General features: G+C 42.5%; 1 protein-coding gene across 5 annotated transcripts in view; it reads right to left on the bottom strand.

Annotated features, from left to right (window-relative positions):
• Positions 1-483: 483 nt before the first annotated feature.
• The window catches only part of NFIX (nuclear factor I X), a 143107-nt gene continuing 119758 nt past the window's right edge, over positions 484-23832 (bottom strand). For 4 of the 5 annotated variants that reach the window (XM_075272555.1, XM_075272556.1, XM_075272559.1 and 1 more), the window contains 2 exons: positions 16229-16320; positions 484-1238 (listed from right to left, as the gene is read on the bottom strand). In XM_075272555.1, the coding sequence (XP_075128656.1) occupies positions 1224-1238; positions 16229-16320 (107 nt within the window). In that variant the 3' untranslated portion in view covers positions 484-1223. The remainder of the gene's footprint in view (positions 1239-16228; positions 16321-23832) is intronic. The other variant, XM_075272560.1, reaches the window with a different exon arrangement.

The following is a 23832-nucleotide window of genomic DNA, read 5'->3' on the forward strand; positions in this document are numbered from 1 at the left end:
TGGTCTCTGCTGTGCCGTTCCTTAGAAATACCGTTTTTTTTGGTATGCAAATGAGTTCTCCTGCAGCGATGGGGGCGGGCCCCAGCGCTCAAACAGCGATGAGGGCGTCCTCACCGCTGCTAGAGAAGTGTCTCCAAGCGCCGCCTCCTTCTTCGTCCACATCATCTTCAATGTCTTCTTCCGGCGCAGGCTCGTAACTTCTATGCCTTGGGCAGAGCAGACTGCGCAGGTGCACAGGTCACGGGAAAATGGCCGCTTGCACAGTATTGTTAGCGGCCATTTTCCCGTGGCCTGTGCACCTCCGTAGTCTGCTCTGCTACAAGTTATGAGCCTGCGCCGGAAGAAGACATTGAAGATGACACGGCGGACGAAGAAGAAGGCAGTGCTTGGAAACACTTCTCTGGCACGTGGGGACGCCCTCATCGCTGTTTGAGCGCTGGGGCCCGCCCCCATCGCTGCGGGAGAGCTCATTTGCATACCGGTAAAAAACTGTATTTCTAAGGAACGTTGCAGCGGAGACGACGTCTAAAGGTAAGAGACGAATAGCCTTTCTAAAGGCTATTCTGACGTCTTATCCACAAAAAAAAGGTTTTAATGGTAGAATCCCTTTAATATACCCACCCGATTGATCAGGAAATTAGTGATAAGAGATAACCTCTTAATGGTCAATGTTATGAAGCACAGACTCCATAGATAAACCGTCCCTTCCATCCGTACAAATATATCATGCCACTGGAGGAAGAGACCCAAGGTCCTAAACCCTTCCTGAATATTTCACAGAGAAGATACGGACACCCAGACAATTTTTTTTTTGTTAAAAAAAAAAAAAAAATTATAGAAACCTGAAGAGGTGAGAATGGGGTATGACAAGTGGGAAAGCACTGACGAGACAAAATTAGCAGGGATGAGAAAATAGGGGTGATAAGGGAGTGGCATTTTCCCTTCACTACCAGAGGGTGTTAAGCAGCGCAGACATTAAAAAGTTCTGCCCCCCCTCCCAAAAAAAAAAGCTTGATTTTTTTTATTTTTTTTAAGATTTTTTGTGTCATATTTTTTTTTTTTTTTTTAGGTTTTCGGTCGTACACATTGTGAAGAAGGTCCTAGTGTTCCGTGCTTGCTCTGGGGGGGAAGACCTCCTGTAGTCAAGTGTATATAGAGGGTGGGGGGTCCATGTCACAAATCTTTGTTCCTTCCGCTCATAGATTTGCAGCTTAGCGGTAATATTAGAGGAACCATGACTGAAAGGAATAGAGAAAATCAGTTAAAAACCTGTACAATGGATTACAAACAACGTGTTATAAGATATATATTAATATACATATACATATTGTATAAGGACTTTTATTTGTAAAAATGGTTCCATAGTGTTGCTGTGTGATTTGATGCTGTGTACGGTATATACGGTATAGTATTGCACATGGCAGTACTGTGGATGGATAGTTGTGCAACTAGAAGATTTATTTTGTGAAAAAATTTTTTATTTGTGAGCAAAAAATTTTCAGTGTTTTATGCTTATTTCAGGACTCGAGAAGGTGGTGCACGACGCTGGAATTCTCTCTGATATTTGTTGGATTGTGCACGTCTTTCCTCACGCCCTGCACTAGGCATAATACAGTGCTCCACTTTTCCTGTCGGCACAGAAATATACCATACTGTGCGTATATAGAAGGCCAAGTCAGATGTAAGCCAAAGATGGATTATTATTTAGTGTTTGCATTGTCTCAAATAAAAAATTCTTGATGTTTTAGTTGCAGCAAATACGTATCAGGGTAGGTTTACACTACCATTATTAATGTCCATTGGTCTTATCTGTTTTAGGATGAGAGCAATGGGCATTACTTGTAGAAAGCACACGGAGTCTCCTTTGTGTTGTCTGTCTGTATTCACTCTCAGGTTAACAAATAAGACAGACGCTTTTTCTTTCAGTACAATAGTAATGAGACCTGATGGATGAAGCTTCTGCCATGTTTTTTTTTTTTTTAACATGAGAGTAAATGCAGACAGACACCAGGCGGAGGGTGCTCTGTGAAGGTCCGTTGACAGATGGGAGCAACGTAGTGTGATTGTCCCCTAAGTCTTTGTATATCTTTCATTTTTTTGCTTGTCCTGCAATTCCCATATGTAAACAAGTACATTTGCTTCATTTATCTAAAGTATTTAATAAAAAGCCAATGAGTGACCAACCTATCCATCTTTGCCAGACTTCTGTATTGAAGCATTATGATGGTGTGATAATTTCTCCAGTTAGTTGTCCTATCATGACTATTTTGTCAGACTAAGGCTGAGTTCACACGTAGTTTTTTTGCCAAATTTGCCTCAAAATCCTGACCAAAAAGACGGCTCCCATTGAAATCAATGGGAGCCGATCAGTTCTTTTTTCCGGGAGCCGGAACAAATGAAGCGACATGCTGATTCTTCAGGTGGATTTGCCTCGCGACATCTGCCTGAAGACACCTCCCTCCCGTCTAGGCCCAGTCATTGGGCCTAATTCAGAGCAGAGTGCACGACTGGATGCCGATGCACTGCACCAACATCAAGTGGCAGCTGCTCATTTTTTGGTCTGGAGACTGAGGCGGCCTCTGCCTCAGTTTCCGGGCCAAAAAACCCTGTGTGAACCCGGCCTAACTCTAATGTCTATGCAGGACTCCACTTTATCAGCCAGAGCTGCTGAAAATATTGGCCCCAGCTCTGCAGATTCAGCAAGGTTTTCTCTTGAGAAAATGTCCAGTTAAGGAGGACCTTTCTCCACCAACTTCAATAGGTGCAGCTCCTCAGATTCTGGTGCCGTTGGAATTTCTTCTCCCACCATTACTCAGAAGCCATTGACATCACTGTCAGCGCAATCAGTCTTTCTCCTGACAGGTGGGCGGTCCTGGGCTGGAGCAGATAGTTGTGTTGGAACTAAGAGAAGTGATTTCTCAGGAATGGTGGGGGGCTACAGAAAAAATTCCAACTGCTCCAGAATCAATGGTGGGGCACCTGCTTAAGTTGGTGGTGAAAGGTCCTCATTCACTGGACATTTTCTACAACGAAAGCCTCACTGAATCTAGTGTCGGGGGCCACTATTATGAGGAATGCACATAGATGGAGGTGATGAAAGTTCCTCTTTGAGATGACTACTTTACGCATTTAACACGAAAAACCATTAACAGGAAAAATCCAACCAGGTTTTTTGACCAGTGAACTAGATTTCCATGGTTGTCATGTTTGTTCCGGCTATATAATTCACTGGCAGACTTATTGGTGACTGTGTTATACAGTGGAATATACATGCACTGCCATCATTGCTGTAATCTTGGCTAGGGTTACGTCACGATAAGAACATCATATTTGATAGTTATCAATGGTGTCTGTTGCAACCCACGACTTCACGCTATGACACAGTAGTTGCAAAAAATCCAACACTTTTGGATTTTTTTTTTATTGCACATATACCCTGCAATACAAATACTGTGCAACTTCAAATGTCTGACATTGTCTTTTACAGTCAAACTGCAACTCTAAGATAGTCATGCAACAACACGTCTATATGTTTTGGTTCTATCACTTGTGTGTGACACAATATAAGCCTAAAGGTGTGTAAACTACTGACTACATTGGAGCATTGGGATAAGCAAAAATATAGGCTGCATTGACCCATGGCTGCGGTAGCACGGTGCACCCTACACCTGTACCTAATACTGAAACATGACTATGTATTATATAACAAATAAAACTTCCTTATTTGTATATTTACAGGTGGAAATGTTAATAGCGGGAGCAGCTTGCATCACTATTGAAACGTCTGCTCTTGAGCTCTACATCACTGCCTACACAGTCAGATCTATAAAGTATAATAACACTAAAATGCAGGGTTTTTCTGTCCGCTTGAGAAGTCGGACATCTTCTCTTGCGGACAGAAAAGGACGGGCACGGAGTGCAAAAGAACGCACCCGATGCCCATTAAAGTGAATGACAGGTGTCACGGACACATCTAGTGTCCGCTCCTAGTGTCCGTGACAGATTTTGAGCGGACACTAGGAGCGGACACTACATGTCGGACACCGACGGTAGTGTGAACGCCCCCTAAGAGCTATACATGTAACGGATTAGGTCACAGCAGTAACTGGTGATTGCTTTAAAGGAGTTGTCCCATCTCAAGGATCCTATCTATACTGCTAGCTTACGTGGATTTTAGACTTTTCCTAAATACATTGCTTCAGCAAAACTGATTTGTTTGGCCGCTATCTGAGATTATTCACTTCATTGTATACACTGCGTTTCCATAACCACGGACCTGGGGATGATCTTATCTCTCCGCCCAGGACAAGTGACGTAGCTCCCTGCTCTCAGGAGGGAGGGGGAGCTGAGTGCTTGAAGCAGCTTATATTTCTGAGCTGTTTATCTCCGGCTCTTCCAGTTATCAGGTCTGCCAATTGAATTTTGCTGATAAGGGCTGAGACAGAGAGTCTGTTACCTCTGTATGTAACACAGACCTGAAACTGAGTTTATTGCAAGCTGACTCTTGGTCCTGTAGCATGTAAGTTTGGGATTCCCATGACCTAACAAATCCAGCTCTGCTACATCAGTTTCATATTGTGCATCTTCCAGTGATACTGTGCTAATATATTTACAACCATCTCTCATTACTGACTGCAAACATGTACTGCTATGAAGAGAGCTAAGCAGAGCAAGTGAAACCCGCCCACCAATTTACCAAGAAAACCAGGAAGTGAACACAGCACAAAGCATGCAAGTTGGTGAGCGGGTAAGGTGGGAATACCCCTTTAAGAAAAGATTGTAATTACAAATGATATATTACTGATATATTAGATTTTTGGAGATGAAAAGCTGATCTGAGGATTTATTCTGATTGCCATGTTTGGGGTCAGGAAGGAAATTTTCCCTCTAACATGGGGTAATTGATGCTTGGCTCTACTATATAACTGATTTCTTCTTACAAGATATAGTATTTTTCGGACTATAAGACGCACCTAGGTTTTAGAGGAAGAAAATAGGGAAAAAAAATTTTGAAGCAAAAACTGGTAAAATATTTAATATATAGGAGTTGTAGTTTTGCAACAGCTGCAAGGCCACATTGACAGGTGACCCTGCAGCTGTACGGGGACGCATAGAGCGTTTTTTTTTGCGGGGCCAGCTGTACTTTTTAGTTATACCATTTTGGGGGATATCTATTGCTTAGATCACCTTGTATTGAAAAAAAAACAGGAGGTGATTTAGAACTTTTATTTATTTCATATTTTTAAAGGTTTTTTTTTTTTTACTATTTTATTCCCCCCCGGGGGCTTGAACGGTCACTTGATCGCAAGTCCCATAGACGGCAATACAACTGTATTGCCGTCTATGGGACATTCTGTATATTAGTATTACGGCGGCTGGTCATAGACCCAGCCGCAATACTAATACAGCAGTGACAGGCCTGGGAGCCTCATTAGGCTCCCGGCTGTCACCCGGACAGGTCGGCTCCTGCGATATCGCCGCGCAGGAGCCGGCCTGCAACTTTACAGGTACGGGGCCGGTGGGGACCGGCCCCGGGGGAGAAGGGGCCACGGGTACTGACCCGGCATCCGCTGTACTAGAGAGGCGGATGCCGGGGAGGGATAGACGCCAGGGCCTGAGATATCGCTACGATCCTCTGCCCTTCATGAAGCCAGCAGCGGGGGGACGGAGGAGCTTCTGCAGCTGCTGGCTTCATACAGGGCAGAGGAGCGCAGCGATGTCTCAGGCCCCGGCGTCTATCCCTTGCCGGCTTCCGCCTCTCTATTACAGCGGGTGCCAGGCGCCACCTTCAGACTATAAGACGCACCCTTCTTTTCCCCAAAAATTTTGGGGAAAAAAAGTGCGTCTTATAGTCCGAAAAATACAGTATATAGAATTCTTGTTTTTAATGTTAATCCAGTCTCATCACCTCTTGGTATTAGGAGAAAAGTTTTTCCTATTTAGCACACATTGGTGTATGACTTGTGGCTCTATCGATGTGGGAAAACAAAGTTCTAAATTTTGCCAGGCCTCCTTCTTTCGTTCTTCTCCTTGTGCTAGTTGGTTGAACTTGATAAATATATTTCTATTTCCAACTGTACCATGTAAGTATTATTATATTGCTTTACATTATTTATGACCAGTAAAGCACCATTTACATGTGGATACAAGCTGCCTGAGAAGATGGATCCAGAAAGTACAATATGTTTTATGAAATATAAGACAATTCAAATAAGATACACCCAGGGTTAGGAGAAGGTAAAGGAGGAAAAAGAACCGCCGTATCATTCCAGCTATTACATATCGGCGTGCTCTACAGCTTCCATTGGCTTCCAGAGATGGGATTTTTGGGATCGATTTCCCCTTCCAAAACTTAACAAAAAAGGCCAGAAAACATAAAACTGGAGACCAGTAAGCCTTAAGTATCTGACAGTATCCAAATGCAGCTCTATACAGTAAGAAGACCTTTTATGTCATGAAAAATCATCAGTCTTTATAATGAGGTAAGATTATGCAGAGGTAAGCTCATATGTTTATGTAGATAGTGCTGTTTGATCTTGTTTTTTCTTATGTTTTTATGGAATCTTCTGCTGATATGAAGGCAGTCATCTTGCCTGAGGTTCTGCAATATTAATTTAAAAGATTTATTGACTTTGGTGGAAGAGTGCTAGGAGCATGCTCTTTGACTTCTATGGGAGAGTGCTAGAAGCATGCTCTTTGACTTCTGTGGGAGAGTGCTTGGAGCATGCTCTCTGACTTCTATAAGAAAATGTTATGAGCATGCTCTTTAACTTCTAAGGGAGAGTGCTAGGAGCATGCTCTCTGACTTCTATGGGAAAATGTTATGAGCATGTTCTCTGACTTCTATGGGAGAGTGTTATGAGCATGCTCTCTGACTTCTATGGGAAAATGTTATGAGCATGCTCTCTGACTTCTATGGGAGAGTGCTAGGAGCATGCTCTCTGACTTCTATGGGAAAATGTTATGAGCATGTTCTCTGACTTCTATGGGAGAGTGTTATGAGCATGCTCTCTGACTTCTATGGGAAAATGTTATGAGCATGCTCTCTGACTTCTATGGGAGAGTGCTAGGAGCATGCTCTCTGACTTCTACGGGAAAATGTTATGAGCATGCTCTCTGACTTCTATGGGAGAGTGTTATGAGCATGCTCTCTGACTTCTATGGGAAAATGTTATGAGCATGCTCTCTGACTTCTGTGGGAGAGTGCTAGGAGCATGCTCTCTGACTTCTATGGAAAAATGTTATGAGCATGCTCTCTGACTTCTATGGGAGAGTGTTATGAGCATACTCTCTGACTTCTATGAGAGTGCTAGGAGCATGCTCTCTGACTTCTATGGAAAAATGTTATGAGCATGCTCTCTGACTTCTATGGGAGAGTGTTATGAGCATACTCTCTGACTTCTATGAGAGTGCTAGGAGCATGCTCTCTGACTTCTATGGAAAAATGTTATGAGCATGCTCTCTGACTTCTATGGGAGAGTGTTATGAGCATACTCTCTGACTTCTATGGGAGAGTGTTATGAGCATACTCTCTGACTTCTATGACAGTGCTAGGAGCATGCTCTCTGACTTCTATGGAAAAATGTTATGAGCATGCTCTCTGACTTCTATGGGAGAGTGTTATGAGCATACTCTCTGACTTCTATGACAGTGCTAGGAGCATGCTCTCTGACTTCTATGACAGTGCTAGGAGCATGCTCTCTGACTTCTATGGAAAAATGTTATGAGCATGCTCTCTGACTTCTATGGGATAGTGTTAGGAGTATGCTCTCTGACTTTTATGGGAGAGTGTTATGAGCATGATCTCTGACTTCTATGGGAGAGTGTTATGAGCATGCTCTCTGACTTCTATGGGAGAGTGTTATGAGCATGCTCTCTGACTTCTATGGGAGAGTGTTATGAGCATGCTCTCTGACTTCTATGGGAGAGTGTTATGAGCATGCTCTCTGACTTCTATGGGAGAGTGCTAGGAGCATGCTCTCTGACTTCTATGGGATAGTGTTAGGAGTATGCTCTCTGACTTTTATGGGAGAGTGTTATGAGCATGCTCTCTGACTTCTATGGGAGAGTGTTATGAGCATGCTCTCTGACTTCTATGGGAGAGTGTTATGAGCATGCTCTATGACTTCTATGGGAGAGTGTTATGAGCATGCTCTCTGACTTCTATGGGAGAGTGTTATGAGCATGCTCTCTGACTTCTATGGGAGAGTGTTATGAGCATGCTCTCTGACTTCTATGGGAGAGTGTTATGAGCATGCTCTCTGACTTCTATGGGAGAGTGCTAGGAGCATGCTCTCTGACTTCTATGGGATAGTGTTAGGAGTATGCTCTCTGACTTTTATGGGAGAGTGTTATGAGCATGCTCTCTGACTTCTATGGGAGAGTGTTATGAGCATGCTCTCTGACTTCTATGGGAGAGTGTTATGAGCATGCTCTCTGACTTCTATGGGAGAGTGTTATGAGCATGCTCTCTGACTTCTATGGGAGAGTGTTATGAGCATGCTCTCTGACTTCTATGGGAGAGTGTTATGAGCATGCTCTCTGACTTCTATGGGAGAGTGTTATGAGCATGCTCTCTGACTTCTATGGGAGAGTGTTATGAGCATGCTCTCTGACTTCTATGGGAGAGTGTTATGAGCATGCTCTCTGACTTCTATGGGAGAGTGCTAGGAGCATGCTCTCTGACTTCTATGGGATAGTGTTAGGAGTATGCTCTCTGACTTTTATGGGAGAGTGTTATGAGCATGCTCTCTGACTTCTATGGGAGAGTGTTATGAGCATGCTCTCTGACTTCTATGGGAGAGTGTTATGAGCATGCTCTCTGACTTCTATGGGAGAGTGTTATGAGCATGCTCTCTGACTTCTATGGGAGAGTGTTATGAGCATGCTCTCTGACTTCTATGGGAGAGTGTTATGAGCATGCTCTCTGACTTCTATGGGAGAGTGTTATGAGCATGCTCTCTGACTTCTATGGGAGAGTGTTATGAGCATGCTCTATGACTTCTATGGGAGAGTGTTATGAGCATGCTCTCTGACTTCTATGGGAGAGTGCTAGGAGCATGCTGTCTGACTTCTATGGGATAGTGTTAGGAGCATGTTCTATGACTTCTATGGGATAGTGTTAGGAGTATGCTCTCTGACTTCTATGGGAGAGTGTTATGAGCGTGCTCTCTGACTTCTATGGGAGAGTGCTAGGAGCATGTTCTATGACTTCTATGGGATAGTGTTATGAGCGTGCTCTCTGACTTCTATGGGATAGTGTTAGGAGTATGCTCTCTGACTTTTATGGGAGAGTGTTATGAGCATGCTCTCTGACTTCTATGGGAGAGTGCTAGGAGCATGCTGTCTGGCTTCTATGGGATAGTGTTAGGAGCATGCTCTATGACTTCTATGGGAGAGTGTTATGAGCATGCTCTCTGACTTCTATGGGAGAGTGTTATGAGCATGCTCTCTGACTTCTATGGGAGAGTGTTATGAGCATGCTCTATGACTTCTATGGGAGAGTGTTATGAGCATGCTCTCTGACTTCTATGGGAGAGTGCTAGGAGCATGCTGTCTGACTTCTATGGGATAGTGTTAGGAGCATGTTCTATGACTTCTATGGGAGAGTGTTATGAGCATGCTCTCTGACTTCTATGGGAGAGTGTTATGAGCGTGCTCTCTGACTTCTATGGGAGAGTGCTAGGAGCATGTTCTATGACTTCTATGGGATAGTGTTATGAGCGTGCTCTCTGACTTCTATGGGATAGTGTTAGGAGTATGCTCTCTGACTTTTATGGGAGAGTGTTATGAGCATGCTCTCTGACTTCTATGGGAGAGTGCTAGGAGCATGCTGTCTGGCTTCTATGGGATAGTGTTAGGAGCATGCTCTATGACTTCTATGGGATAGTGTTAGGAGCATGTTCTATGACTTCTATGGGATAGTGTTATGAGCGTGCTCTCTGACTTCTATCGGAAAATGTTATGAGCATGCTGTCTGACTTCTATAGAAAAGTGTTATAACTACAAAATAAACATTTTGATCATGTCTACCGTTTCATACATCAACACCGAAACTGATGAAAGTGATAGAAAGTATAGTATGTATAGTATATATTGTATAACTCATTTGTTTTCCTAAAAAAATATTGTCCTGTCTGGTGGGAAGTTGAAGCCAGTTTATATATGGCTTAAAGCAGGTAAGGCAACATAACTTATATAGGGTAATACACCATTAGGTTGTGTAGTAAAACGTTACACTGGATATATCACAAATTATAAATTTTTGCTGTCCTTTCCCCAAATTTGTCTTCTTTGGTGTCCCTGATTATGATAATAGAAATGTACTGTATCCATCAGCATGACTAGGTGCTGGCGCCATGATACGCGACCGTGATAACCACTACACTAAAGAAACTGGTTTGAACTGCTATGACAGTATTACATTACACCATCGCTATGGCACTGTAAACACAGACTGGCAGGGACTAGAGAACTGCTGCCAGGGGTGCAGAGGAAGTTTGGAAAGTTTAATAAATCATTGGTTATTTCATCTCATATGCTGTTTGCTTGCAAATGTATTTACAGCCTGAAAATCCTCTAAAATATAACGGTGTTCTCTCTACTGCTGTTAGAAGGAGGAGAGGGATTAGATTTTTTTTTTTGTGCTGACTTTTTACCTTTGTCTATAATTCATTCACTATTTTTGTATAAAATGCATAAATGGAACCTGCCAAATGGAAAATGTAATGTATTGTGCAAGAATCGTGTTATAGAGCAGGTGCAATAATGTGATGTAATGGAAGAGAACGACCTCACTGAATGAAGAGCGTTCAGCTAAAGGCCCCATTAGCAGCTGAATAAGTAATGTAATGTATGTACACAGTGACTGCACCAGCAGAATAGTGAGCGCAGCTCTGGAGTATAATACAGGATGTAACGCAGGTTCAGTATAGGATAAGTAATGTAATGTATGTACACAGTGACTGCACCAGCAGAATAGTGAGCGCAGCTCTGGAGTATAATACAGGATGTAACTCAGGATCAGTACAGGATAAGTAATGTAATGTATGTACACAGTAACTGCACCAGCAGAATAGTGAGCGCAGCTCTGGAGTATAATACAGGATGTAACGCAGGATCAGTATAGGATAAGTAATGTAATGTATGTACACAGTAACTGTACCAGCAGAATAGTGAGTGCAGCTCTGGAGTATAATACAGGATAAGTAATGTAATGTATATACACAGTGACTGCACCAGCAGAATAGTGAGTGCAGCTCTGGAGTATAATACAGGATAAGTAATGTAATGTATGTACACAGTGACTGCACCAGCAGAATAGTGAACACAGCTCTGGAGTATAATACAGGATAAGTAATGTAATGTATGTACATAGTGACTGCACCAGCAGAATAGTGAGCGCAGCTCTGGAGTATAATCAGGATGTAACTCAGGATCAGTACCGGATAAGTAATGTATGTACACAGTGACTACACCAGCAGAATAGTGAGTGCAGCTCTGAAGTATAATACAGGATGTAACTCGGGATCAGTACAGGATAAGTAATGTATGTACACAGTGACTGTACCAGCAGAATAGTGAGTGCAGCTCTGGAGTATAATACAGGATGTAACTCGGGATCAGTACAGGATAAGTAATGTATGTACACAGTGACTGTACCAGCAGAATAGTGAGTGCAGCTCTGGAGTATAATACAGGATAAGTAATGTAATGTATGTACACAGTGACTGCACCAGCAGAATAGTGAGTGCAGCTCTGGAGTATAATACAGGATGTAACTCAGGATCAGTACAGGATAAGTAATGTAATGTATGTACACAGTGACTGCACCAGCAGAATAGTGAGCGCAGCTCTGGAGTATAATACAGGATAAGTAATGTAATGTATGTACACAGTGACTGCACCAGCAGAATAGTGAGCACAGCTCTGGAGTATAATACAGGATGTAACTCAGGATCAGTATAGGATAAGTAATGTAATGTATGTACACAGTGACTGCACCAGCAGAATAGTGAGCGCAGCTCTGGAGTATAATACAGGATAAGTAATGTAATGTATATACACAGTGACTGCACCAGCAGAATAGTGAGCACAGCTCTGGAGTATAATACAGGATAAGTAATGTAATGTATGTACACAGTGACTGCACCAGCAGAATAGTGAACGCAGCTCTGGAGTATAATACAGGATAAGTAATGTAATGTATGTACATAGTGACTGTACCAGCAGAATAGTGAGTGCAGCTCTGGAGTATAATACAGGATAAGTAATGTAATGTATGTACATAGTGACTGCACCAGCAGAATAGTGAGCGCAGCTCTGGAGTATAATCAGGATGTAACTCAGGATCAGTACCGGATAAGTAATGTATGTACACAGTGACTACACCAGCAGAATAGTGAGTGCAGCTCTGGAGTATAATACAGGATGTAACTCGGGATCAGTACAGGATAAGTAATGTATGTACACAGTGACTGTACCAGCAGAATAGTGAGTGCAGCTCTGGAGTATAATACAGGATGTAACTCGGGATCAGTACAGGATAAGTAATGTATGTACACAGTGACTGTACCAGCAGAATAGTGAGTGCAGCTCTGGAGTATAATACAGGATAAGTAATGTAATGTATGTACACAGTGACTGCACCAGCAGAATAGTGAGTGCAGCTCTGGAGTATAATACAGGATGTAACTCAGGATCAGTACAGGATAAGTAATGTAATGTATGTACACAGTGACTGCACCAGCAGAATAGTGAGCGCAGCTCTGGAGTATAATACAGGATAAGTAATGTAATGTATGTACACAGTGACTGCACCAGCAGAATAGTGAGCACAGCTCTGGAGTATAATACAGGATGTAACTCAGGATCAGTACAGGATAAGTAATGTAATGTATGTACACAGTGACTGCACCAGCAGAATAGTGAGCGCAGCTCTGGAGTACAATACAGGATAAGTAATGTAATGTATGTGCACAGTGACTACCAGCAGGATAGTGAGCGCAGCTCTGGAGTATAATACAGGATGTAACTCAGGATCAGTACAGGATAAGTAATCTAATGTATGTACATGATGACTGTACAAGCAGACTAGTGAGTTCAGCTCTGAAATACAGTATGCAATTTAGGGCTGGTACAAGTAATGAATTTCCATGGTAATTCCATGTTTTATGTAAATTATGTATATATACCGATTTAAATATTGTTTGGACCAATGCATGCTAAATAATATATAGAAATGGACACTTCATAATTTTTGGTCCTTCAATGTGGCACAGACACTCGGCCACAAAAATTGCAGTTGTGTGTCTGGTCCCTTAAAAATAAATAGGATCTTACTATTACCACAATTTTGGATCCTCAGTTGCGGATAAAAACTGCACTCGTGTGCATGAGTCTTTAATCTATTTATTTAATGACCTGGTAACTATATTATATATCACAAAGCCTGTGATGAAGGTTGGGAAGGATGTATTCGTTGTTTCTACCATTTCTTGTTCACAAATTGTATGTTCTCAAGTAATTCTATTGTTCTTTAGAACCCAGTAGTCTTTTTATGTAGAAGTTGTTAGGTAATAGCATATCTATTATTAAGTATTACACTGGATTGCAAAACCATGGTTTTATCAGATGTCTTAATCCGAGGCTTTGAAGATTTCTACATTGTGATTGATCTACCCATACATGTAAGGATGAGATCAGCTAGATGGTGGCCTCTCAGTCACACAAACCTTCTCACCAGCAACATGGCAGGCCAAAGTGACTGATCTGGATCAACCATCCAAATAGTAGGCTCAATGTGGTCAGTCATTACAGTCACTTGTAATTTAACCAACATGGTCAAATAAATTCAGTCTGATGGATCACACATTGCTCAGACAACAGCCTGCCATCAGCCATGTCATTTCTACGTGACTGTCAGCTGAAATGGTGAACATAGAACATTTTGTCTTTGTGTTTTGGCAACCTGAACCCAATTGTACATTTTTACTGCACCATATTAGAGTAAAACCTAGTTCTTTGTAACACGGAGGGTTGTTGATGGTTTGGGTGATGAATGGTAACGTCATCTCCATATATCAGTCAGGCCATGATCATTGCTCTTCTTGTCGACACAGGCAAATGGAGCCTTAGTGATCAATGCATTGGGGATTGTGGGGTACGTTATTCTGACAAAAAATTGTATTGATAAATTACAAAGCAGATGGGAAAAGATTAAAGCTGGATGAATTAAAAATGAAAGCGTACTACTATTCCAATGATGGAAAACTTACTCTGCAAGGAAACTGGACAAATCTCTCTGTCCTTTGTTCTTGTAGTCAACACAAACATCTATTAAAGGGGTTGTCTAGTTTACTTATTCACAGGATAAGCCATCAATAAAACATCATTGGGAGTCTAATACCTGGCACACTCTCTGATCAGCTGTTCGAAGGGACCATGACAGTTGTGTGAGCGCTTTGTCTCCTTCATAGTTTACAATGCATGCTGTTCATTTCATAGGGGCTGTGGGATGTAGTTACTTCCTTGTCCAGTACAGGTGAATACTAGGACTGAGCTGTAATTACATCTCCTGACCACTATGAAGCAAATGGCGTACGGTGTAAGCAGTCATGGTTCTCATATCAAAGCTGTGCCCTCTTCAAACAAGTTCCTACAAATTTATGACGTGTTACAGTGCTGCCCCATTGAAGTCTATTATACCTAAAGTCATTGCTAAACTTTGCACATCAAGTAAGTGGTGTAGTGGGGGTCCTGGCTTTTGGACCCTCACAAATCTAATATAGATTACCTGTCCTAAGAAAAACATGATTTAGGGATAGGTATCATTTAGGTACACTTATAAATATAATTATTAAATGGTTTCACATTTAAAGGGATCCTATCTTTTAAGCACATTTTTTTTCTCCCTAACATGTCGGAATAGCCTTAAAAAAGGCTATTCGTCTCCTACTTTTGCTTTTCTTCTCTGCGCCGCCGTTCTTTTTTTCTCGGTATGTAAATGAGCTCTCTCGCAGAACTGGGGGCGTCCCTAATGCTGCCAGAGAGCTCTCCAGCGCCGCCTCCATCTTTTTCTGCGACGAGGTCTTCACCGCGTCTTCTTCCGGCAGCGTCTTCTTACTTCTAGGCCTCGGGCAAGCCGACTGTGCATGCTGCCGGCCACGAGAAAATGGCTGCTTACAATACTGTGGAAGAGGCGATTTTTCTTGTGGCCGTGGGCATGTGCTGTCGGCTTGCTCTAGGCCCGAGGCCTAGAAGTAAGAAGACGCTGCTGGAAGAAGACGCGGTGAAGACCTCGTCGCAGAAGAAGATGGAGGCGGCGCTGGAGAGGTCTCTGGTAGCATTGGGGACGCCCCCAGTGCTGTTTAAGCACTAGGGCCCGCCCCCAGTGCTGCCAGAGAGCTGATTTACATACCGTCAAGAACTGGGATTGCAGACGAACGGCGGCGCGGAGAAGAAAAGGAAAGGTAGGAGACAAATAGCCTTTCTTAAGGCTATTCCAACATGTTAAGCAGAAAAAATTGTGTTTAAAAGATAGGATCCCTTTAACATGTAAGTATAGTATATAAGAGGTCATGGGGTGCAGTGCAGAATTGGATTAAATTGACCATAGGAAAAAAATATCGATGACCTGATGATAAACAGTGACAATATGTATGTGTATAGTATTCAAGCGAGCGATGCCAATGTATGGCATGTCATTGCTTTAGGACAAGTACAGAAGGTAAAATGATTCATTACTGATAAAAATGAAAAGCGTATCAATATTCAGCTCTTAGACAAGAATTTACATACGCAGAATTGCATAAACATCAAGAATGATTCTTCACATGCTGGTCAGATTGGGGCCATATTTCACATACTGAAGAGAAATGGATTATAGTCTAGAGATAGCTGGGATTAGTTATTTTGTGTTACAGAGCAGGAGGCGGTGTGAGGAGGTAACATTATAAATGGTTGGGTATCATACAGGGAATCGAGGCTCGTGCACTACAGATTAGAGATTAGTCATCCATATATTCAAGACTATGGAGGATATATCAGTATATAGTAGATTAGGGAGAGCAGAGATTAGTTATCTGTGTATTACACATCAGGGGCTGCTACATTCCACAGTCGGGATTAGTAAATGGCCTTTTACAGGTTAGGGGTGGTGTATTAAACATCAGGGAGGGTTATGTTTAGTAAATGGTGAATTACATATTAGGGAATATCTCTGACTTACTTGAGACTGCTGGGGGAGGTTCAGAAAGTTGCTGTCTCGTGATCCAATTGTGACAAACCTGTTGGACCCGGCGGGGGAAGGCGCTGAGAATGCTACACAACAACACAATACAGCAACACAATGACACAGCGACACAATGGAATGATACAAGACAATGGAACAGCACAATAAAACAGCACAGTAACAAAACGGACCGGACAGTAGCAACAAAATCATGCAGCGCAGTAACCACAAAACAATGTGTGGAGACAGATGGTAATGCAGGTACACGTTACACGCAATGTAACACACAATGACGGGTACGTTGTAACACATGCGCACACAGTCAGAACACATGGGGAAAAAGAGAGAGAGAAAGAGATAAGCAATCAGACACAAAACTAATACATCACAACTCCCCCTACACAAACACACACATATCTAAGTGCACACCTAACACGCGTGTATACAATTACTAGTGCGTTGCTGGTGTGTGTCTTACTAGGCGGGATACATAGGATGTATCCATAAGGCATTTCACTTCTCAACACAGCCTAACCTAAGACAGGTCAGCTACAATCATTTTTTAGTACTTACTCCTACTGTACATTAGTAAGATGCCCCATAGTCTTTACTGATGTTACCAACACCAAGCAGAATACAACTTTATCTAGTGCTAGCCTGCCGGTTGTAGGTGGTCCAGGAGGTGAAGGGGGGTGTCTTATTTTCGGGGAAACAGGGTATTTAGCAGATTGGCCTCAACGTACAGCACTACATTACTTTTCCAGAATGCACGTCGCCTCCCTCTGCACTATATGATGGCTGGACGTAAATCCGCACCATTTCTCAGATTTTTTTTATTTATGTCCTACTTTGTCTATCAGGACGAGCACATTTATGTTTAATGCAGCCCTATAACAGACATTGACAGACCCACTCTCTTCCACATCTTGGAGCTCTCAAAAAAGGAATATGGTGGAAGGCACAAACATTTCTAGAGCACAAATCCCACCCTCCGACAGTACGTTATATGTAGAGGGTAGATATATATATATATATCTATATTTAGCTTATATAACCTATACCAGCAACAAAATTATGGACAGTCACTTTATGGCCAGGATCCCCAATTAGTGAAGGAAATCTGTCATAAAACCAGTATGGAAAGGGTTGTCCCCAGTCCTGTAAGCGTCAGATCGCTGAACGACCATTGCGCTTCTGTGACTTCATTCACTTCTATGGGGCTGCACTGAATAGAGGGCTAGTCACGTAAGCGCACCGCTGCATCTTTCACATGGGGAACGTTCAGTGCACTAATCTCTGGGGTCCAACTACTTGGTCTCCCGGCAGTCTAACCCTCACCCATATGGATAGGGGATATGTTTGTTTAATGAGGCAATCCCTTTAAGGTTTAGCTGTTTGTACCATGGCAGTTGTAGCTTCTCCTCCTTTTACCAGTTACTACCCTGAGAAATAACTTTTATTGTGCTTTACAGCTGCATTTAAAATTCTGCAGGCTTCAGAGCTGAAATCTACCATTCTCTCTTTTTAGTGTAGGCACTATATAGTAATCTGATCTACATAAAAACTAAAAGCCCCCTGTAATAAGCTGTTATTGAAAACGAGAAGTGGTCATTGCCCAAAGCAGGTCTGGTTTCACGACAGATTTAGGTTTATTCATGTAAGCTTTGTGTCACATTTGCATAGCCTGGTGTGAAATATTCTATAATCTGGAATTTATTTGGACTTTTCATTTACACACAAACACAAAATGGCCATCCATAATAGAAAAGAAAACAATACGTAGATGGACGTAGATTGTCAGCTCTTCTGGGATGGCAATAAATTGAAAGTTCTGTTTGTAACCTAAATCTAATTATTTTAAAAAAATTTGTATTGTTTGGGTTTTTTTTGGTCAAGGGTAAAGAGCTAGATACAATTATTCACTATTTATAGAGGTGTTTATGTGCTTTACTTTGTTTCCTATGTAGGACCACCTAGGACAATGGTAACGTGCAAGTTACATTAAGGGGGTTCTCTGTGGGATAATAAAGCTTAGAGGTGCCATCCCTGCACCCAGAACCCCATTCATTACTTTTGTGAAGGGCTGAGGGGGAGGCTGGGACTCTGCAACCTTTAATAAAAATTTGTTTAATTGCTCAACATTTTTGAGATCTCTACTCGCTGTCAGTGAATTGCAAAATTCTTATTTATATCCCAAGGCTACAAAACTGTGCCAGTATAATATGTCTCACAGCTAAGGGCTAACATATAGGTTCACACTAGCGTTGGCCTATTCTCTGATGGATCTAAATAGATGGACCCCTGTAATAGTGGGCACACAAGGAGCCTGGTGGACCCCGTTGACTAAAAAGGGGTCCATCGAGTGCCCGTTGTTTTAGGATTGAAATTGGCGGAAACTCTGGCACAGATGTGAATTAAGCCTTAAGGGGCGTTCGCACCAGCAAGTCGTCCCCTGTCCAGTTTCTCCGGGGTTTAGGACAGAAACCCCATGGCAGACAGTGGCGGTAGTGTGAATGCCCCATTACTGTAACAGCAAGACTGGCTAACTGGCTAAACAGTCATTACTGACACAGGCAATTTGGCATGAATTGGTGCTTGTTGCATATTTGGTAAACCGAGCCCCGTTCCTGGTAAGCCATACCTCCAGAGAAAAAAAATGTCTAAGGAAGCCGTTACACTCCGCTCATTTTGAATGTAAAAACTCGTTCAGAATGAGCGCGTAAAAAACAGCTCCCATTGACTTGAATGTGTGCCGGCATACGCGCGCTACCCATTGAAATCAATGGGAGGCTTCTTTCCCTATTGCTTTCAATGTGATACACGCGTATGCCGGCACACATTCAAGTCAATGGGAGTTGGTTTTTACGCGCTCATTCTGAACGAGTTTTTACGTTCAGAATGAACGGAGCGTAACTCCGTGTGAAAGCTCCCTAAGGCTGAAGCACCACATTGTGAAAACACAAGGTTTTTGCCCCCGTGGAGACACTGTGGCAAAAACAGTTGTGTTTTATAGTACCTGCAAATTGGATAGGATTCTGGCTAATCCCATCCACACAGTACAGAAAAAAATCTGCGCTTCCAATATCGCAACTTGTCAGTTATACCTGTGGAAACCATGGAGTTTTCCATATTGGTATAATATGGGTAGAAAGTCTGCAGAGGAAAACTCTGTGAAATCGCAATGAAAAAACCTGTCTTGATACAATGGCGGATGCCATAAATTTATAGTAAACTGTGTGCATTATTATTTTTATAGAAATAACATCGATGGTTGTATATCCTAATTTTTCACAACAGTTTCCTGTCATGTGATTTGTCATAGTTTGAGAATAAGTAGTTGCAAAAATGTAAGGATTCAATGACTTAAAGGGATTCTACCATTAAAATCAAAGTTTTTGTCGGTCACACGTAGGAATAGCCGTAAGAAAGGCTATTCTTCTCCTACCTTTAGATGTCTTCTCCGCGCTGCTGTTCCGTATATAATCCGGTTTTCGTCGGTATGCAAATGAGTTCTCTCGCAGCACTGGGGGCGTTTCCCATGGCTCAAACAGCACTGGGGGCGTCCCCAATGCTGCAAGAGAACTCTCCAGTGCCGTCTCCATCTTCTTCAGGATCGACCTCTTCACGCGTCTTCTTCCGGCGCAGGGGGACTGTGCATGCCCATAGGCCACAAGAAAATGGCTGCTTACTTACTGTGTAAGCGGCCATTTTTCTTGTGGCCGCGGGCATGCGCAGTCAGCTCTGCCCGAGGCCTAGAAGTTTGACCTCCAGCGCCAGAAGAAGATGTGTGAAGAGGCCATTCCTGAAGAAAATGGAGGCGTCGCTGGAGAGTTCTCTTGCAGCATTAGGGACGCCCTCAGCGCTGTTTGAGCCATGGGAAATGCCCCCAGTGCTGCGAGAGAACTCATTTGCATACCAAAGAAAACTAGCATTTCTACAGAACGGCAGCGCAGAGAAGACATCTAAAGGTAGGAGAAAAATAGCCTTTCTTAAGGCTATTCCGACGTGTTAGTGAGAAAAAAATTGAGTTTTAATGATAGGATCCCTTTAAAGGGGTTTTCCAGGCAAAAATATAACTTTAAATAGCCCAGGGGAGGTAAAAAAAACCAAAAAAAAACCCATACCTTTCCACAGTACCTCTCAGCATGTTCCTGCCGGCCCATTGTTGTCTTCCACCACACATGACCACTGAGGATAATCAGCGGCCTCAGTGAAGGGCAGGTGACATCACTGCCTGTGACAACCTGCGGTCTCTTCATGAGGCCGCCGAGTGGTCACTTGTGGTGGGGGCTTCCACTGGAAGACGACAATGGACCAGCAGCGGAAGGGATCTAGGACATCACAGTCAGCGACCAATTTCACTTGGAGAAGACAGCCCAGTAGAAGGACCGGACTATGTTGGAAGGATACCGGAGCACCAGGTACAGGTGAGTATGATTTATATTTATTTTATTCACCTCCCCTGCCTATATTAAAAATATTTATTTTGCCTGGACATTCCCTATAAGATTTGATCATCTTGAGATAGACTTCAAGGGCTTTTATATTAGTAAGGCTTGTTTTAGAAACTTCTTAATAGACTTTGTTTTTAACTTTCTCACCAATTTCAAGATCTTTGCTGTCAGTAAATGAAAAATGATTGTTTACATCAAGCCTGAAATGTGTCTAAAACACATCATAAATGTGGTACGAGGCACGTACAGTTTGTAGAGTTCTGGCACATGTATATCTCCCACAATGCTCTGCTTGTTTATGGGACACTATTCTGCTTAGTAAATTTTGGTAATTCTGTTCTAGCAGTGGTACTACATACAGTATATAATGAAACACTTGGAGCCCGGCAGACGCCATGGACTATAATGGGATTTGTTGGGTGTCTTTTGTTTTAAAACTGAATCCGCTGGAGTAAGACGTCCTATGTGCAGGACTTTTATTTGCTCTTAGATTTTTTTTTAGGTGAAATAATGATAACTAGCTTATTGGCAATGAATGTCCATCTTAAATCATCACTTTTCACTTCAACAGGCTATGCTTAGAATAGTTGGAACCTTTTTTTTTTTTTTTTTAATTCAGAGCTCCAAACCCCTGCCTAGTCATCAAGTTAAATATAGAATTTTGCCTATAGCCACCACTAGGGGGCATTTAGTGGCTTCCTTTATGCTGAGTTACAATTGCAGACCAATATATAGTCCAGCCAGCCAGTGGTGACAGAATATTATCAACCAACTCTGTAGCTGAGCAGGAGACTTAGGGCTCCAACCACTATAATGATATCTTAAGAAATAAACAAGAAAGTCCAAAATAGTGAGAAATGTGTATTAAAGAGGACCTTTCACCACCTTCACCAAGTCCAGCTCTTTACATCATATGATGGCTGCTGCTTCACTGATTCTGGTACAGTTGGAGTTTTCTCTTTAGCCCCCGCCATTCCTGAGCAATCAGTGCTGTTAGTTTTGGTGCCTCATATACTACTTAGGTTCTGTACTGTCAGGAGGGAGGTGTCAGGCAACAGCAGACAAGGGGGTGTGACTCTGAGCTCTGACACTGGCTGCTCTTAGGCTGGGTTCACACAGGGTATTTTGGACCGGCACCTGAGGCGGAGGCTGCCTCAGGTTCCAGTCCAAAATATGGGTAGCCGCGACTAGATGCCGATGCACTGCACCGGCATCCAGTCGCACTCTGCTTCGGATTAGGCCCAAATGAATGTACCTAGTCGGAAGGAGGCAGTGTCTTCAAGCGGATTCACAAGGCGCCTCCTCCTGAAGAATGAGCATGTCCGTTGTTTTTTCCATGAGCTGGAATAAACCGCTCCCGGGAAAAAAGAACTGACCGGATACGGCCAAAAAACCCCGTGTGAGCTCGGTCTTACCTGACAGGACAGAACCTAAGTAGTATATGAGGCACAGTGGGGGCTAAAGGAATAAAAAATCCAACCTTGCCTAAATCAGCGTAGGAGCAATTAATAGAGGAAGAACTGTTGGTGGTAAAAGCTTCTCTTTAAAGGCTGAGGAATTGACAAATGGGTTGGCTCATTTCACTCAACTACGAGGCAATGGCAGCAAAATGATTTGTATTAGGAGAACACTTCATTATTTCATTATTGTTCTATAGATTCCCTTCTAATCACATTTATTTGAGAGGGATGAGCTGATTCTGAATGTTCATGTAGAGACATATGTATTTATTACAGGCATATCTTGGTTTAGATCTCTACACTACTAATTGTTCCTTATTATTCACCTCTGTGCTGCCATAAACAGTATACAGGTCCAAAGATTGAGACTTCATTACTAAGAATAAGTTCACACCACTTATGGATTATATTTAGTGGGACTGCATGATTATGTCCACCAAACATATATACCTGTGTTTGTCTGTGACATGGGAGTATCTAAACACTTCAGTTTGGGTGGTACCTTAAGGATTGGGGTGGTTCCAACCCTGGGTCACATAACTGGAACCAACAGAATCTCAAGGTACCATCCAAACAAAACTTGGAGAGCTCCTTTAAGGTAAAAGGCATAATCTTGTGAATTTCATTTTTGCATATCAAAAGTACGAACGTTTAGTTCACTACACTAAGGATACAAAGGCAAAACTTTTGGTACATGTCTGGTTAATCAAAGTCTATTGGTATGTTAGCTGTCTGTTCTAGAAAATGCAGGCAAATAAAGTCAAAGCTTTTGGGACGCTTTGCGTATGTTCACATGGAGGAGTATGGCACTGAATTTGAGGCGGATGCCGCCTGAACCATCCTCCATTCGTTTCAGTGGGAGGGAGATGCAGATTTTTCCAGAAGATTCCATCTAATCACTCCTGTTAAGGCCCTACATGGCGTCCCGCAGCAAAAAAGCACCATGGGGAAAATCTGCGTATCACAGTTCTTCCCACAGTGCTTTAGACAGAAAGTATGCAGAGGTTTCCTTTGAGGACTTTCTGTTTCAGTTATACCTATGGGGAAACTGCTGGTGTTTCCATAAATATAATTGAAACGTTGCAATTTCCAAAACTGCACCGTTTTTGGAAATTGCGGCATACACAGTTTTTACTGCACTTTACTTTCCTCTGAATGTAAAATGCTGTGATTTTTCGCGATGTGCGGCCACAGCCTGAAAGTCAAATTCCTAAAGCTTTATTTTTCAGCAAGAAAAATTTCTGCCATGTGAACAACCCCTTTCAATATATGTTCGGGTAATAATAGTCTATTGGTATGTTATCTGTATAGATAAGGACATTTTCCAGACTTATCTGATGAAGGATTCTGATGGACAAGGTGCAAACCTCTCCATTGACTTGAATAGAAGTCCTGGAGATAGCCAAAGTACAGTATTAAAGGGATTCTATCATTGAAATCAAATTTTTTGTCGATCACACGTAGGAATAGCCTTAAGAAAGGCTATTCTACTCCTACCTTTAGATGTCTTCTCCGTGCCGCCGTTCGGTAGAAATCATGGTTTTCATCGGTATGCAGATGAGTTCTCTCACAGCACTGGGGGCGTCCCCAATGCTGCAAGAGAACTCTTCAGCGCCAACTCCATCTTCTTCAGTTACAGCCTCTTCACGTGTCTTCTTCCGGCGCTGGGGGTCAAACTTCTAGTCCT

This window comes from Leptodactylus fuscus, chromosome 5 (assembly GCF_031893055.1).
Source record: "Leptodactylus fuscus isolate aLepFus1 chromosome 5, aLepFus1.hap2, whole genome shotgun sequence".
NCBI lineage: Eukaryota > Metazoa > Chordata > Amphibia > Anura > Leptodactylidae > Leptodactylus > Leptodactylus fuscus.